The sequence below is a fragment of the Hyla sarda genome, chromosome 5, assembly GCF_029499605.1.
Source record: "Hyla sarda isolate aHylSar1 chromosome 5, aHylSar1.hap1, whole genome shotgun sequence".
Lineage (NCBI taxonomy): Eukaryota > Metazoa > Chordata > Amphibia > Anura > Hylidae > Hyla > Hyla sarda.
The window spans coordinates 242,210,149-242,228,180 of record NC_079193.1 but is presented as its reverse complement, the minus strand read 5'-3'; the positions used below and the strand labels follow the sequence as shown (position 1 = coordinate 242,228,180).

The following is an 18,032-nucleotide window of genomic DNA, read 5'->3' as shown; positions in this document are numbered from 1 at the left end:
TCATCCAGGGTGTGCAATGGGGCTTCCTTCGATAGGTCCCGTAATCTAGAGAAACCGAGGGCGTGAACTTGATTGGCATAGAGAGCGTGGGAAGGGGGAAGGTCAAACATATGTATCATCTCCTCCTGTGTGAGCCATCTATGATCCTCACTGTGCATAAGTTGCCCCACCGTCCGAACCCCTTTTGAAATACACAATCTCATCCATGGGGAGGATCTACCCTGCGGGAATTCTGGATGGTCAAGCAAGGGCGTCTGTTTGGATAAAAGGAAGGGAAGTCCAAATACCTTCCACACCTCCTTCCAGCTCACTATAGTGTCACGCAGTAGCACTGAGCCGTTGATCCTGGTCGGAAGCTTGGCATAAGAGGTATGAAGTAGCGCTGGCAGCAACCAAGGGGCAGCCAGAGCCTCTTCCACCGCTAAATTAGAGAAATAAGTGGAGCCATTCAGCCAATCAAGCGTATGTCGAAAAGGCATGCTAAATTATAACCCCTGATATTTGGAAAATGTATTCCCCTTCCCTCCGCTTTACAAAGCATTAGTTTCTGTAGGGCTATACACGGGCGCTTGCCTTGCCACAGGAAGCGTTGGAAGGCAGAGTTAAGTCGTGTAATATCGACATGCCAAATCAGAAGTGGGAGCGTTTGCAGAGGATATACAAGTCGAGGGAAACTAATCATTTTAACTAGTTGACACCTCCACAGGAAAGACAATGGCAAGTTCTCCAGCACATCAGTTCAGCCAAAATGCGCTGGAAGAGTGGGGTATAGTTTAGGGAGTAGAGCGTGTCAGGAGTCTTCCCAATGTGAATGCCCAGATAGGTAATGAAAGAGAGGGCTAAGCCTATGTTTAATACCATTAGCTGAATGATACGTAGGAGTACTGTCTGATGGTTTTCATTCTGAAGACATTTATTTGAAAACCTCTTTTCATATCGGTCTTTTAATATGTTTTTTTGAATCCATGGCTAGATTTATAAAAGCAGTACATAATATTGTGGTTTTAGAGTAAATAAATAAATAAATAAAAAGATGACTCTGAAAAAGCATTATAATAAAAAGCAGTATTGACTTTCATTTCATTACCCAGCTAAGAGCTTTTGTGCAAGACAAATTTGTTGTCACTGGGGGATGAAATGAACAGAATTTTTAATGAAGTAGAAGCCAAAAATGTTTTTTGTAATATCACTTTTGAGAATTTCTAGAGCAAACTCTGCTTAATTTTGCTGCAAACATTGGAATTGGGGTCAAAGAAGTAGAACAATAATTGAGGATCATATCGGGTGGATTCTGCAGTGTAAATCATTCTGATAGACGTTCTGGAAACAATACAGTGTTACTGAGAGGCGTTGCATTTAAAGGGAAGAGATTTTAGACATTAATAGAGCCAAATTGATGTTGATAGTTTTCAGGTTCGGGTACATTTAATTAAACAATTATATTGCTGTATTTACTGTTCAGCTTCTGGTTAGAATATGGGCTAATTCTCTGTTAGAAATGGCAACAGCGCATTACATCCAATTCTTCTGGTTTCAAAGTTAGAAAAGATAATTTTCATATGAAGGTTTCTGTTTAAATAATCGTATGTTCTGACTTGTCATTTAGATGGATCAGTAAATGTCTGTGACCTAAAACACCCACCATCGCTGGCTGTAGTGAGCACTGTTGTACCTCATTGCCATAACTTGGCACAGTGTGACAATGCTCCTGTCGCAACTGATTGAATTTAATGTAAAAAGGTGAACTTGCAGTTTTTCTTCTTAAGAAAATGGCACCAACCCAAAATAGTCTTCTACAGAACTATTAAGATCAAACCCATGTCCAATATGGCTCCTTATATCAGAGGACCGCAGCTGTTCATTAAAAGATTAAAACCTGTGCAAAAGAAAGTAGTTGCCCATAGCAACTATTCAGATTCCTATTTTCATCTTTCAAAGGTCTTTTTCAAAAAATTAAAGAAGCAATTTGGTTGCTATGGGCAACTGCACTACTTTTTCCTCTACACAGGTTTTGATAGTTTTCTCCCCTTGAGTTATTTTCTTCGAACATTTCTTTTATTACAGTTACAGTATACCTGTTATTGTAGGTGACAACCAATACGGCTGCCATTGCTTCTCTCACAGGGATGTTCATTTAGCCCTTTTAAGACCCCTTTACTGCAAATCTCTCAGATGAAACTTGGTGTACTGCTTCATATCAAGTAGGGATCGACCGATATGTTTTTTTTAGGGCCGATACCGATAATCTGTGGCCTTTCAGGCCGTCAGCCGATAACTTTAAATCAATGAACTGCAGCGGCTTTTGCGGGGGCTAGAGACCGCCGCCACCGCCCGCTTCTCTCCCCATGATGGTCCTTAGTCCAACCACCGCCGCTGCCCCCATTGCCTCCCCCATCCCCAGTTTTATAATTACCTCTTCCCGGGGTCTGCGCTCCAGCGGCGTCCTGAGCTGTCACTGTGCTCACTGATGGTGACGTCACGTTGAGGACGTCACTCGTAATTGCGCAGCGCACAGCGTAACGCAGGATGCTACAGAAGCCAGAAGTAGTGCGGACCCCGGGAACAGGTAATTATAAAACTGGGGATGGGGGAGGCAATGGGGCAGCGGCGGTCTCTGGCCGGAGCGGTGCGTTGGGGGGGTGCGGTGCATTGGGGGGGTGCGGGGCGGGGGATTATCGGCAAGGTAAATGCCGATAACGTCCAAAATCATGAATATCGGCAGATAATATTGGCCAAACCGATAATCGGTCGATCCCTAATATCAAGTCATGAGTGGTGTAACCATATTCTTGCCATTAGGTAAATATGTTTATTTTCAACAATTGTTTTTGCCAAATTGTTTTTCTCTTACTTTGTGTTGCTATAACAAATTAAGTTGTTAGTCATCCTTAATTATAAAGTACATTCATAATGAAAGCATTAGCCCTGCGGAAATAATCGCCAATTCTGGATAATATCTTCTCCATGCAGAGTTAATTCAGTGAGGAAATTCCCTTGGGGCTCATCCAGGCTGACACTCTGAGCTGCAGATGCCAACAGAATATGGCTGGGTTCACACCACGTTTTGCCATACTGTTTTCAATAAGTTTTTCTAAAGAAAACCGTATGGCAAAAGAAACGGATGGAACCGTATGGGAAAAAGTAAACCGTATGCGCTTTTAAACCGTATACTGTTTTTAAAAGTGCATACGGTTCCGTCTGTTTTTAATAAAAAATAAAAAAACATACGTTTTTGAAAATTTTATTTCAAATAATTTAATTTAAAAAAATTTTTAACTTTAGGATGCAAATGCGCATGTGCAAAGTAAAAACCGCATACGGTTTCCCGTATGGAACCATCTACATGTGTGTTTCCCATTGACGACCATGCGGTTGCAATTCGGTTTGTAACCCGGTTTTGAGTACGGGAAAAGACGTATTGTAAGCAAACCGTACACAATTGGGTGCATACGGTTTTCAATTGTTTGTCTATGTTTACGGTTTTCAATACGGTTCCATATGTTTTCTATAATGAAAATGTATACGGGAAATGTACTTGAAAAACCTGGGGTGAACCCCACCCTAAGCTGGAGCTAGGACTGCTCGGAAATGTGCCGTCTCCGTAGACAACATTGCATTTTGGTGTGCATTCTGCCAAAACAATGAACATGTTCATTCGATTGACAGTCTGCGGTCTTTAATTTTCTGCTGCGGTTATTCTTTAGTGTAAAAGGTGCAGTAGAATCCTATTGGAAACAATGGGAGATTTCTGGAATGGATTTTCTAGAGCGGAATACTGCTTGGGAAATGTGTAGTGTAAATGGGCCTATACATGTAAATATATGTGCTCCTCATTAAATATGAATTATCTTAGATACTTGCTATTTATTATCTTTGCCTTTTCATGTCTTTGCAGGCCAGAAGCTGTTTAGCTGTCACGTCTGCACAAATTCATTTTCTACCAAAGGTAGCCTTAAAGTGCACATGAGACTGCACACTGGAGCAAAGCCATTTAAGTGCCCTCACTGTGATATGCGTTTCCGTACATCCGGGCGTAGAAAGACGCACATACAATGTCATTATAAATCTGATTCTAAAAAGATCAGAAAGCCTGTTGTGCGGAGGCATCTCACCCAAAATGCAGTTCCAGCACCTAGTACAACTTCCAGCACGGTGGATTCACTCCAACCAATAAACCTTCTTAACTCATCAACAACAGATCCAAGTGTCTTCATTACTAATAGTTCTGTGCTTTCTGGTCAGTTTGACCAAAGTTTGCTCCAACAAGGTCTTGTCGGACAGGCAATCCTTCCTGCTTCAGTATCAGGTGAGTACATACTCCGACAGCTCAGACAAATGTGTTATACAGTTATAGCAAAGTTTGCTAATAGAAAAAGTTATTGTAGTTGCACATGCCGAGCTTGATGCATTTCCTATATTGCAGTTCGCCCTTGTTCATATGATGCATTTCTTGTGTGGACTTTGCATGCATTTTTGTAAAGGGGTACTCTTAGTCTATAACATTAAAAGGGTACTCCGCCGCCCCAGCATTCAGAACATTTTGTTCCAAATGCTTGGAGACGGCGGTGGGGGGTGTGGTGTCACGGCCACGCCCCTCGTGACATCATGCCCCTTCAATGCAAGTATATGGGAGGCTGCCGCCACGCCCCCTTCCATAGTGGCCATGCAGTCACAACCCCCGCATCCAGCATTGTGGGGGTCCCAGCTGCAGGACCCCTGCGATCAGACATCTTATCCCCTATCCTATGGATAGGAGATAAGATGTCTAGGGGTGGAGTAGCCCTTTAAACTAAAGCCAGTAGTAGTTGATCTTATACAGAGAAACAAAAAAGGATAGAAATATTTTTTTTTCTAAAATGAATGTAACAAATACTGTACATCACTGTATGAGCAAAGCCTACGTGGTGTAATGTCAAGTATATTAGTTCACTACTATGCTACTTTAATATTTATTAAGATGTAGACAGAATCGTTTGTTTTGTTCTATATTGATGTGTTGTTATATTATTTGTGCAGCCGGTGGGGATTTAACCGTATCGCTGTCAGACTGTAGCTTGGCCACTCTGGAGGGAATCCAGTTACAGCTCGCTGCCAACTTGGTTGGACAAAATGTGCAGATTTCTGGATTAGATGCCTCAGGAATTAACAACATAACACTACAGGTAACAAATTGCTGTGTAACTCTCTACATGGTAGGAGTGAAGCTTTTGTCTCATTGTCACTACATGTGCTCTTCGTTTTTTCTTGTTAGATTGACCCCAGTATTTTACAACAAACACTCCAACATAGCAGCATTATACCTCAACCACTTACCGGGGACCCCAATGCAGTGCAAGCCAGCAATAGTTTACAGACCAGTGAGAATGCAGTACCTGCCAATGTTGTCCTTCAGCCTATAGCAAGCTTGTCTCTTCAACCAACTGCAACGTCATCGTCCAACCTGACTATTGCCCCCATCACTGAGCAAGAGTCCGTGCTGTCTTCAAGCTCTGCAAGTAAGCTTTGGAATTGTCATAATCATCTTTGCATTATTTTGTTCTATCATTATAACGTAATAAAATGGACCAGGGATTAACTTCAGGTCATTAATGTATTAAAATCTAAACAATAGGTACATGTTCTCTCAGTAGACTTGTGCTGTCTGAACAGGTGCTACTTTAGGAGAGGCGCTATTACCTGTTAGCACTATATATTGCATTATTCGGGGACAGTACAGTGGTCCCTCAAGTTACAATATTAATTGGTTCTGGGACGACCATTGTATGTTGAAACCATCATATGTTGAGACCATAACTCTATGGAAACCTGGTAATTGGTTCTGAAGCCACCAAAATGTCATCCAAAAATAGGAAAAAGTGAGGATTAAAGATAAATAAGTAGATAACTAATGTAGATAAAGCAAATCCTTACAAATAAAAGTAAGAAAGAGCTGCTGGGAGCTGTAAATCACTGTCTATGTCAGTGTTTCCCAACCAGGGCACCTCCAGCTGTTGCAAAACTACAACTCCCAGCATGCCCGGACAGCCTTCGACAACAGCTGGAGGCACCCTCTTTGGGAAACACTGGTCTATGTAGAGAACAGAAGCTTCTTCAGGGTCCTGTACAATACACAATGTCCTAAAAAAAGGAAAATGGAGCCGCCGTCACCTGGTGTCCAAAGGAGCAGCTAATCCTGGCACAGGTAAAGAGTACAGAACATGTAATACTTCCTTGTAACTGTAGGGGGCGCTACCAGACACCAGTCAGTGCATGCACTTTAGGAATACAGGGGTTTTAGAAGTGAAATGTCCATTCTGATTGGTCGGTTCTTCCAGCTAGAGATGAGCAAACTTACAGTAAATTCGATTCATGACTTACCCTGCATAAATTAGTTCAGCCTTCAGGTGCTCCAGTGGGCTGGAAAAGGTGGATACAGTCCTAGGAAAGAGTCTCCTAGGACTATATCCTCCTTTTCCAGTATTTCCAGTCCACGGGAGCACCTGAAAGCTGAACTAATTTATGCAGGAAAAGTCATCAACTGCCGAGAAGTTCGTGACGAATCGAATTTACTGTAACTTCGCTCATCTCTACTACCAGCCATTGATACGTTTCGCAGATTCCATAGCATTGTATGTTGAGTCTGGTTTCAAGTTACAATGGTCCAGAAAAGACCATTGTATGTTGAAACTAATGTATGTTGAGGCCATTGTAAGTTGAGGGATCACTGTACTATGACTTACACCGTAATGAGCACCACTGTGTGGCACAAATCTAGACTAGAATGTAGAGTGGCAGGACATATGTCTGTGACATTCCAAATTCCATATTTACTTTTTTCCTTCTACACCTCTGAATGATGTGGCCGTGACCTTAGAAGTCCAATAACAATATGTGCTTCCCTGCTGTGGACTACCATGGTGTGTTGTAGACTGCATCGTTTTTTTCACAATCTTATTCAGTAGGATGGTTTTTCCATTGGGGTAATTGTTTTGGACATGTTCAAAATTTTTTCCACATTATTATTTTTTGTTCATAATATAACAATTTCAATTTCCTGAACAATATGATATTTATTTTTACAATTTTTACCACTTTTTATTTTGTTTTGTTTTTTCCTATCCTAGAAATAAGGATGATGACTTTTAGATATCTAATTACACATCATATTTATGTATATAAATAACAGTAATTACAGTAGTTAGGAACCTACATCAGAGATAGAGAAATCTAACTTTGTTTTACTCTAATACATCCTTTTCCTTTTTAATTGTGTAGTTCAAGGCAGAAGACTGAACTTTCCTTAGTCCTACTCTCATTCATCTGCACATCCAGTAGATCTTAGGGCGGATTAAAATTTATACTACAACCGTACGCTAGGAGATACATTGAAATTGTACCTAAACGTATGCTATGGTATACCCATAGGCTTCCATTATGTCAGTGTAGTCAAAAGTATGTCTTTTTGGCTCTGTTATTTTCCCTGTACGAAAAGCTATGACTTTTTTTGTGGTAGAGGAAAGTTATACACACACACCACTTTTCTGTGTCACAAAAAATTGTATTCAAACATAAACAATTTTCGCCCCCTTAGAAGTGTATTAGTGACATAGGGTGGGGTATAGGTCTTCATGTGTATTCGTTTAAAACACCTTCACTTTATTTTTATTTATTTTTTACTGGTTTTAGATAGTTTTAAATATTAACAGAAAAATATGTTCAAAACATATGCCATCATATATCCAATCAAATATCTACCACAAAAGGAATGTATAACAAAGTATTGTTTGCCAAACTGAGCCAAATTAGTGTTGTTCTGGTACATATGTTTGTGTTCTACCAATACTAATATGTGTATATATATATATATATATATATATATATATATATATATATATATAATGTGTTATAGACGTGAACTTACCTGGTGAATTACTTACATCTTTCTTTATTAGTAATTAATAGTTTACCTGAACTCAAATTAATTCACTTTCTTAAAACTTTCGTATGGTCTCTTATGAAGCGACACATTAAAGGACATGTCCGATGCTCACTTTTCTTATTGTATCCGTTCCGGGCTGCAAAAAAAAGAAAATAAGCTTTCTCTTACCTGCCTACGCTCCCCCGGAGCTCCGGTACAGGTGTTCGGTCCCAGGGCTGTATTCTTCTTACTTCTTGTTAGCCCGGCACGTCACACGGAGCTTCAGCCTATCACCGGCCGCAGCGATGTCCCGCCTCGGCCGGTGATAGGCTGAAGCTCAGTGTCACGTGCTGGGCTAACAGGAAGTAAGAAGAATACAGCCCGGGGACCGAACACCTGTACCGGAGCACCCGGGGAACATAGACAGGTAAGAGAAAGCTTTATTTTTATTTTTTTTATTTTTTTTGCAGCCCAGAACGGATACAGTAAGAAAAGTGAGCACCGGACATGTCCTTTAATATATATTTTATGGATTTATCACATTAGCTAAATTATTATGAACCTTTTTAAATTCCTTTGTTTTTGTTACAATTCCCTGTTTTTCCCGCAGTTCAGATTGCTCATCTGTTTTGTCATGACCTCTTTCTAAACCCCAAGGTGTCATGGTCTTTCTGATGATATAATAGTCGATCATACTTTAGAAATAGAACACAACTGAATACCCCTGTCACTGATCTGCCGTTCAGTCAGCCATGTCTTTCTAAACCTGCAGCATGATACTGTCTAGAAATACATTTTTCTATTTTGCAGTCAGGAAGTCTTGAAAAGTTAATCAAAATGTGTAATTGTCCTGAAAATCTATGCAATCCCCTGTGGAGTCATTTCTGTGCGGCGTTGATATTGACTATGTTTTTGCGTGCAGATGTGATATTGACATAGCTAAATCTGAACTACAAGTTATGCATCCTATAAATGTTCTAGTACTTTAGGAATATGTTTTACAGAATACTTTCTTCCTCTGCAGCTGGACAAGACCTTTCCCAGGTCATGACGTCTCAAGGCCTGGTGTCTTCTTCCAATGGACAACATGAAATAACGCTAACCATTAATAATTCCAGTTTAAGTCAGGTCTTGGCGCACGCAACCGGCACCACTCCTACTACATCCACGGTTTCACCGCAGGAGATCACGCTCACTATATCTGGTTAGTTCTTGTCTTTCATTTTTTGTTTTGCTTCTTTGTGTCTTACTACCGCTTGCTATTGTCCTGAACTTATGGTAGCAGTCCTAGTTGGTGCATTTTCAGTCATTTGGTATAGTAGACTGTTAGTACAAGATTTTCTTAAAACACTTGAAAATCATCCTAATAGCAGACCGCTCTAATGGGAGTTCTAAAGGGCAAATTACTTTATGAAACACTAATGGTGTTCAAGACGGGGGAGGCGCGGGGGTTTCTTACCACTAAGACCCCCGCGATATCCCAGGCTCAGGTCCGGCAAAGAGTGCGTTTCGTACCCAGCACACCCCCTCCATTCATCTCTATGGAACAGGCAGAGACACAGGAATGCTGTGTCTCTCTGCCTCTCCCATAGAGATGAATGGAGAGGGCATGTTTGTACCAGCTGACCTACTGGGTGCGAAACATCACACACAGCAGCTCAGCCGGGGCCAAATCTGGGCCCTGTACAGGAAATCCTGCGGATAGGGGGATACATTTCTTAGCAGTGGACATCTTCTTTAAATGGGTACTCCGCTGCTCAGCATTTGGAACAAACTGTTTAGAACGCCTGTGACGTTATAGCCCTGCCCCCTCATTACGTCACGTCCCGCCCCCTCAATGCAAGTCTATTGGAGGGGGCGTGACGACTATGACGTCACAAACTCCCGGCTCCAGTATTCAAAACAGTTTGTTCCAAACACTGAGCAGCGGAGTACCCATTTTCCATCTGCAAGAGCCCTAGCACCTTTCATCTCCTTTCAGTGATGCCAAGGGGCTCTCTCCTTACAAATCTGGATAACTTTCTGTCTGGCACCAGTTGATTTGAAAACATTGTTTTCCACCGGAGTACCCTTTTAATGCTTATACAAAACTTTTATATAGAAGTCCTTCAAATTCACATTACAGCCAAAGTAGACATACATCACCGCTTCATATGTGCATAGTGCAAGTCTATTTGCCTTCCAGCATTTACAGTTCAAGTCGGCGTGTTCTTGCCGGGTACATGGAGGTGCCATCACTCAATCTGCCAGAGTAGACTGTTTTTATCATTTTACTGTTCTGTACATCTTGTTCTTTTGATGCTTTGCATGTGTATTCTGTATTAATGTACATTTTTCAATAAACGTAGTAAAAAAAAAAAAATATTACAATTGAAAACAGGGATATTTCCCTGTGAAATTGTATAATTGTATGCCACCTGCATGCATGGGTACAGCCTTAAAGAAGACCTGTCCTCACCTTTATGTTGCCCAAACCATGAGTCATCGAGGCGGTCCCTTGCTGCTTCTCCCTGCCCCACCAGCCTCGATTGATAGATCTCTCTGGGTGTAGGGAGATATAGTAGATATGATACAGCACACCAAAGCGTTTTTATGCAAAAGGTGATTTATTCCATGATGTACACAGAGACCACGTTTCGGCGGCCGAAACGCCGCCGAAACAATCATATCTACTATATGTTCAAGAGAACCAGAGGACCGCGGTTCTTAAAGGGATATTGCAGGATTTTTTTTTATTTGACTATGCTACAGAGGCTGTAAAGTTAGTGTAGTCCATAATATGGTGTCTGTACCTGTGTGTTACAAATTTCTCACAATTCTTCTGTGATTTTTCACCCCACTATTTATTTTTAACAGTCTACAAAATGACTGTTGTCTCGGATTTTTCCCAGGTTGCAATGCGACCGAGACCTGACTCACTAGTCAGCTGATGACAGGGAGCCTGTCTGCTTCAATGGGTGGAGTGATCGATCTGCTACTAATGCAACAGCTGTAGGCACCCTGATTGAAAACCACACTGATTTGAATGGATGCAGCTCTTTTATATTTCAATGGGTGGGGTGGCTGATGTGTGGGAGGGAGGAAAATGGAATTGTTGGATTTGTAGTAAAAAAAAGAAAAGTCAAACAGGAAATACCAGTTCACAAAAAGCTAGCCACAGTGTTATGGTAATCTCACAACATAGCCATTTAGCCCCAAGACAAGTGCAGATCCTTCCTAAGCATGTCCATAACTGTCTGCCAGGTACGTACTAAAATCATCTTATGGTGAATAACCCCTTTAAAGCTGGTTGCACCCACTATTTTCAAATACTTTGACCTGGATGTGCTGCAGGGAGAGATATATCAATCAAGTGTGGTGGGGCAGGCAGAAGCCACAGGGGTCCGCCCTGATGGCCTGTGATTTGGGCAGCACGAGAGATGACAGGATCCCTTTAAGCTTACCTTAAATAGCTGTTAGTCCAGTGCAATCTGTATATCTTCTCCAATATGTGTAAGGGTGCATTCACACCACGTTTCGGAGAACTGGCTGCCAGATCCGGCTGGGAACTTTAAAAACTGGCCGCAGCTGTATCCCAGCCAGACTGGTGCCGAATCTCAGTCAATTAAATGCGCCGAACAGAGTCAGATAGTGACTCCAGTAGGCTCATTTTTGCCCCGTATCCGGTTTTGTGGCCGGACTGAAAACCACGGTTATGGTTATAGGTATAGTCAGAGATCACACAAAGCCTGTGATACAACTAGAAGAACTTTATAGACTGCTTTTACTTTTATTTTAAATAAATATGCAAATATATATTTCTATCTATCTATATATATATATATATATATATATATATATATATATATATAAAACTCAATGTGTGTGTATGTATGTATGTGTGTATGTATGTTCCACAAAAACGTCCAAACGGCTAAAGATATTAACATGAAACTTGGCACACATGTTACTTATATGTCAACAACAAACATAGGATAGGTGATTTAACCCTTACTCACCCCCATTTGCCAGGGGCGGGGTTTATGTTTAAAGTCCCATACAACTCTATGGGAAATATATGTTACTGCATAACTTCCAAACGGCTGGAGATATTTCGATAATACTTGGTCACATGTTACTTATATGTCAACTTAAAATATAGGATAGTTAATTTAACCCTTAACCACCCCCATTTGTGAGGGTCAGGGTTTTTGTTTAAAGTCCCATGAAAATCAATGGGAAATGTATGTTCTCACATAACTTCTGTACGGCTGGAGATATTTCAATACCTGGTGCACATATTATGGGTCAGGATAGGAGGTCGGGATATGAGGACGGGATTTGAGGTCGAGATAGGAGGTCGGGGTAGGAGGTCGGGGTAGGAGGTCGGGGTAGGAGGTCGGGGTAGGAAGTCGAGATAGGAGGTCGAGTTAGGAGGTCGGGATACGAGAACGGGATATGAGGATGGGATAGGAGGTTGAGACAGGAGGACAGAATAGGAGGTCGGGATTGGAGGTCGGGATATGAGGACAGGATAGGAGGTCAAGATAGGAGGACAGGATAGGAGGTCGAGTTAGGAGGTTGGGATATGAGGACGGGATAGGAGGTTGAGATAGGAGGTGGAGGTCGGGATATGAGGACGGGATAGGAGGTGGAGAACGGGATAGGAGGTCGAGATAGGAGGATGGGATAGGAGGTCGAGATAGGAGGAGGGGATAGGAGGGTGGGATAGGAGGTAGAGTTAGGAGGTCAGGATATGAGGTGGAGATAGGAGGATGGGATAGGAGGTCGAGATAGGAGGATGGGATAGGAGGTCGGGGTATGAGGACGGGATATGGGATTGGGATATGACAACAATATATGGGGACAGGATATGAAGTCAAAAGCTTGCTCCTCTGTTGATTTTCCTCCCCAACAAGGATGAGGAAGGAAAAACCGGGCAACGCCGGGTACTCAGCTAGTACATGATATAAAATCTAGTCTTAGTTATTTGATTCCTTTTCTGCCTCCCACAATCTGAGTTTGAAAATAAAAGTTCCCGTAATCTCCTCTTCCCCTTTATTCCTGTTCTGTCTTCTTTTGCAGTCAACACTAAGAAATATATAGTTTTTATTAATGTATAGGGAGGAGAACCCCACACACTGCTATTCTCCAGGAGAACATCAGAGAAGCTAATCCCCAGTTATCACTCAGCTCGAAAAAACAAATGTTGTGCTGTTGTTTGGAAGAAATGTTTTTTCCAACCCTGAATAACACCTTTATGGTTGTTTTTCCACATACGGTACCCTGTGCATAATTGATGCTGCAGATTTCAGTGAAAACTAAATGACTAAACACCACTTCACGTCTGCAGCTGACCCTCCTCTAAAGGGGTATTTCATGATTTTTTTTTTTTTTTTTTTTACTTCAGCCTTTGATACCAAGTTATAATATAGTGTCATTTACTTCTATTAACTCTGTGCACCACTTTGACTTGTTTTTACGCACAGGGCCCACACCTAGAAGTTCTGTAGTGCAAGCCTATTTATTTTTCTGTTGCCTCCTAAGTCACATGGTCTCCAGGGGTGTGACTATGCCAGTGTTTCCCAACCAGGGTGCCTCCAGATGTTGCAAAACAACAACTCCCAGCATGCCTGGACAGCCTTTGGCAGCCTTTTGCTGTCCAGGCATGCTGGGAGTTGTAGTTTTGCAACACCTGGAGGCACCCGGGTTGGGAAACACTGGATTATGCTGTAGTGGGTGAGTGGATAGCAGGGTGGAAGGAATTTACTGAAGTAATGCTATCCACCCACCTACTGCAACATAGCCAAGCCCCCTGGAGACCATGTGACATAGGACATATTGGCCCAGATTTATCACACACTATGAGAGAAAAAATAGAGAGATTTTCCCACATGAACCAATCACAGCTCAGCTTTCACTTTACCTCAGCTAGTTAGCTGAGCTGTGATTGGTTGCTGGGAGAAAATCTCTCTATTTTTCCTCTCACACAGTTTGATAAATCTGGGCCCACGTCTCTGGCTGCATGGAAGGCTTCATCAATAATAAAACGATTTTACTACCTCACTTCCGAATGTGGGTCCCATGCATGAAAATTACACTTTATCTTAACTTGGCATCATGGGCTCTGGAATAGCCCTGTAAGGTCTGTGTTTAGGGTTCATTTAAAGGGTTACTCCGTTACTAGACATTTTATCCCCTATCCTTTGAATAGGGGATAAGATGTCTATCAACGGAGTAACCCTTTAAGCACTGTTTATATGATGCTGGCAGTTTGGGAGATCCACCGGATCACACTATCTTTATATCCTTTTGATATTTTACCTCTATTTTCAGAAACTTCTGTTTATCTTCAACCTAATTTTATTTGCCAATTGACTGTGTATTTTATTTTTTATAGGACAAGAAATCATGCAGCTGGGATCTTCAGGATGCAATGAACTGAATGGAAACATGAGACTAAATACACCTGTGATTACCAGCCAAGCTCCAGAAACTTCACTATCATTAAGCAATGATCACATTTTATCACAGGCCACTACACTAACTACCACGTCAGGTACTGCTATATCAAAACCGTCCATGTCACTCAAAACTGCAACTAGAATCAACATATTTTTACAGTGCTTAAGTATTCAGCCAGTAATGGGGCTCCATGTCATTGGGGTGGTCCCACCGCCCCACCGGTCTCGAGTGACCTATGTCTCCCTATCTGGGGAGAGTTCTTTGATTTAAGGCTGATGGTAAGGAGACTTCCCTGATGTCTTGGAGCTTTATTCCCAACCAAAGTTATACTGACAATTCCACTGAAACTGCAGAACTATTCAGTGTTAATTATACGGCATTGTGATAGCTATGCCTGTCCTGTTTGGTGCTACTTGTTGTTTGGGCAGCATGAAACTAGTGACAGGTGACAGTGCATTCACATTTTATAGTAATTCTATACTTTTAAAGGAGTAATCCAGTATAAAAAACGTATTCCCTGTCTGCAGGATAGGGGATAAGTGTTAGATCTCCCGCCTGGTGCCCCAGCTTTTTGCATGAATGTAGTGTGTCGAACACGGCAGGCCATCTCCGGGTCTTCCATAGAGATGCATGTAGAGGACGTGTTGGTCACAGCATTGTGTCATGGTCAACACACTTCATTCATGCAAAGAGCTGGAGTGCAGGCTGGGAGATTTCAGGGGGTCCTTGCGGAATCCTGCAGAAAGGGGATATGCTTTTTTTTTTTTATACCGGATAACTTCTTTAGGGTCTATTCACATGTACAGTATTCTGCACAGATTTGATGCGCAGGATTTTCTGCTAGAGATTTCAGTGTAAACTGAATGACTGAACACAGCTTGAAATCCTGCACGTCAAATCTGCGCAGAATACGGTACGTGTGAATAGACCCTTAGTGTGGAAATTATCTACAAACATTTTTTATAATTATTATATTCTATCTTATACAGAAGTGTATGAATAATTCTGTTTATCTATACTGACACAAGCAGCCTAGCTAAGCTCATACAATGCAATGCTGTCTGCCACATTGCAGTCTGGGAATTTGTTGTCAGTAACTGTGCACTTTTTGTTTCAGGGTAGGGTCACACGTGCTGTATTTTGCTGCATATTTGCTGCTGCGTATTTTGCTACCCATTGACTCCAATGGGTAGGAAAATACGCAGCAACAAAATACAATAGCCCTCATTTACTATTGCAAACCCAACATGTTTTGTCGGGTTTTGCGCCAAAATTTGCGCCTAAATTGAAAAAACCCAGACTAACTCTCCATTTAGCTTAGAAAACCCAAAAAGGGGCGTGGCAGTCGGGAAAATGGTCACAAAAAGGGGCATGTTCCTGACATTTTCACAAAAACCCAACATATTTACTAAGGTTTTCACAGAAAATGTGGGGGATTTCAGCTGAGCAAAACCCGACAGATGAGATCATGTGTAAAAAAAAAAAGTTGGGAAAATGTAGGGAAACCTTAGTAAATACCGTGGAAAATAAATTGTAGGGAATTAAAACCCACAAAGAAACCTACACTCCACTCTTAGTAAATGAGGGCCAATATATGTGACCGTACCCTTATACTACACTTCCCAGAATGCAGATAAGCAAAAAAAGACCCTGAATCAGTAGATGTTGCTGGCAGATATGAATAACTGCTCATACAGTAAAAGAAAGCCTATAAGCTATTCATTTGTGTCATTACATATCTATAACACATCTAAAGGATGTATAACAGTTTTACTTAAAGGGGAACTCCCGTGGAAAAAGCTTTTTTTTTTTTTTTTTTTAAATGAACTGGTGCCAGAAAGTTAAACAGATTTGCAAATTACTTCTATAAGAAAATATTTACCCTTTCAGTACTTCTTAGCAGCATAGGAAATTCTTTTCTTTTTGAATTTCTTTTTTGTCTTGTCCACAGTGCTCTCTGCTGACACCTGATGCCCATATCAGGAGAAAACCCCCATTGCAAACCTATGCTACTCTGGACAGTTCCTGACACGGACAGAGGTGTCAGTAGAGAGCAATGTGGACAAGACAAAAAAGAAAATAATTTCCTCTGTAGTAAACAGCTGCTAATAAGTACTGAAAGGATTAACATTTTCAATTAGAAGTTATTTACACATCTGTTTAACTTTCTGGCACCAGTTCATTTAAAAAAAGAAAAAGGTTTCCAGCAGAGTACCCCTTTAACTGGTGTTTTATCTTATTAGAATTGACAACATCAACTGGTAGTCTACCCTGCACGACATCAATCACTCAAACCCCTGTATCCACGCAAAATCTAGTGATGTCATCTGGAGTGGCAGGAGATGGGAGCGTTACCCTGACATTGACCGATACAGAGAGCATGCTGACTGGCGGACTTGATGCTGTGACGCTAAACATCACTTCTCAGGTATTGGTTTTATAATAATATTAATTATACATTACTAGTACAGTTATATCTTTGCTTATTACATTACACTGTAATGCCGATGTGCTTTAAAGTGCCATTGTGATAAACTTTGTATTCTGGTCAACTCCTTCTGTTTTATTGCTGATGGGATGATTTAACACATCAGTAAGAGGAGGACAGGAACATGAGAAATGACTACATGGGGATAGAAATTGTCAGTTGTCAACTCATGAAATTGTATTGCCTTTATTTTATAATGGATAGAAAGAATAAAAACATTAGTAAGAGGAGGACAGAAAGATAAACAATATGACAGAATAATGACGGACAACTGGTTGGTTAACTCATCACACTTTATGGTGTATGCCATGAACAAGCACCACACTAAGGGGAGGACACGTTATAAACTGGAGAATATTGATTGTATTCCACGGAGTGCAATAGAGGTTTGGATTTAATGGAAAGGGAGGATAAACTGGTATATAACAAAGGAATGTAAGCAATTGGATATAAAAGCTTTGAGATCAAACAAACCACCTACATTTTTACTGAAATAATTTCACTTACAGTGCCTTTGTAGGATTATGTAATGCCATGTATATAAATGTTTTCCAGTGTTTCCCAACCAGGCTGCCTCCAGCTGTTGCAAAACTACAACTCCTAGCATACCCGGACAGCCAAAGGCTGTCCGGGCATGCTGGGAGTTGTAGTTTTGCAACAGCTGGAGGCACCCTGGCTGTGAAACACTGATGTACACAAACAGGTTTTACAGGTGTATAGTGTAAATAAAAGGGATAAACCTGTATGAGACTACCACCCAAAATTGCTTTGAAAGTGGTTGTGTAAGGGTCTGGTCTTGTTAGCATGTAATATATGGTAGAACTTGAAATCCAACGTTGAAGCCTTTTCTGGATAAGGGTCGTTAATCTTATAAAAAGGTGTTGTTTTTTATTTTTTTTATTTGGAGAGGTTTAACTTAATATTCCCACAAGTGCCACCTTGGGTAGAATGTTATAGTAAATCGGCACTTGCTGTGTAGATTGTGAATTTGGAGTTGCAAGTTAAAGGTAGATTGCTTGTTATGGCTTATAGACCCATTGAAGATCCCTGTAATGCCCCACAAGTGTGGACCCAGTGGGCCGCAAGTGGCAGACGGCCAGACAGGCTGAATGAACGGACACTAAAGATATTGTCAGATGCAGCAGAGCTGATTTAGGTGTTTATTGACAAAGCAGGTACAGACAACAGCTAGCCAAGATGGCT

General features: G+C 41.2%; 1 protein-coding gene across 8 annotated transcripts in view; it reads left to right on the top strand.

Moving 5' to 3' along the window:
* The window catches only part of ZNF236 (zinc finger protein 236), a 161,751-nt gene that overhangs the window by 99,530 nt on the left and 44,189 nt on the right, over positions 1 to 18,032 (top strand). For all 8 annotated transcript variants that reach the window (XM_056521411.1, XM_056521412.1, XM_056521414.1 and 5 more), the window contains 6 exons: positions 3,896 to 4,306; positions 5,017 to 5,162; positions 5,252 to 5,495; positions 8,922 to 9,101; positions 14,277 to 14,435; positions 16,585 to 16,769. In XM_056521411.1, coding sequence (XP_056377386.1) covers positions 3,896 to 4,306; positions 5,017 to 5,162; positions 5,252 to 5,495; positions 8,922 to 9,101; positions 14,277 to 14,435; positions 16,585 to 16,769 — 1,325 coding nt within the window. The remainder of the gene's footprint in view (positions 1 to 3,895; positions 4,307 to 5,016; positions 5,163 to 5,251; positions 5,496 to 8,921; positions 9,102 to 14,276; positions 14,436 to 16,584; positions 16,770 to 18,032) is intronic.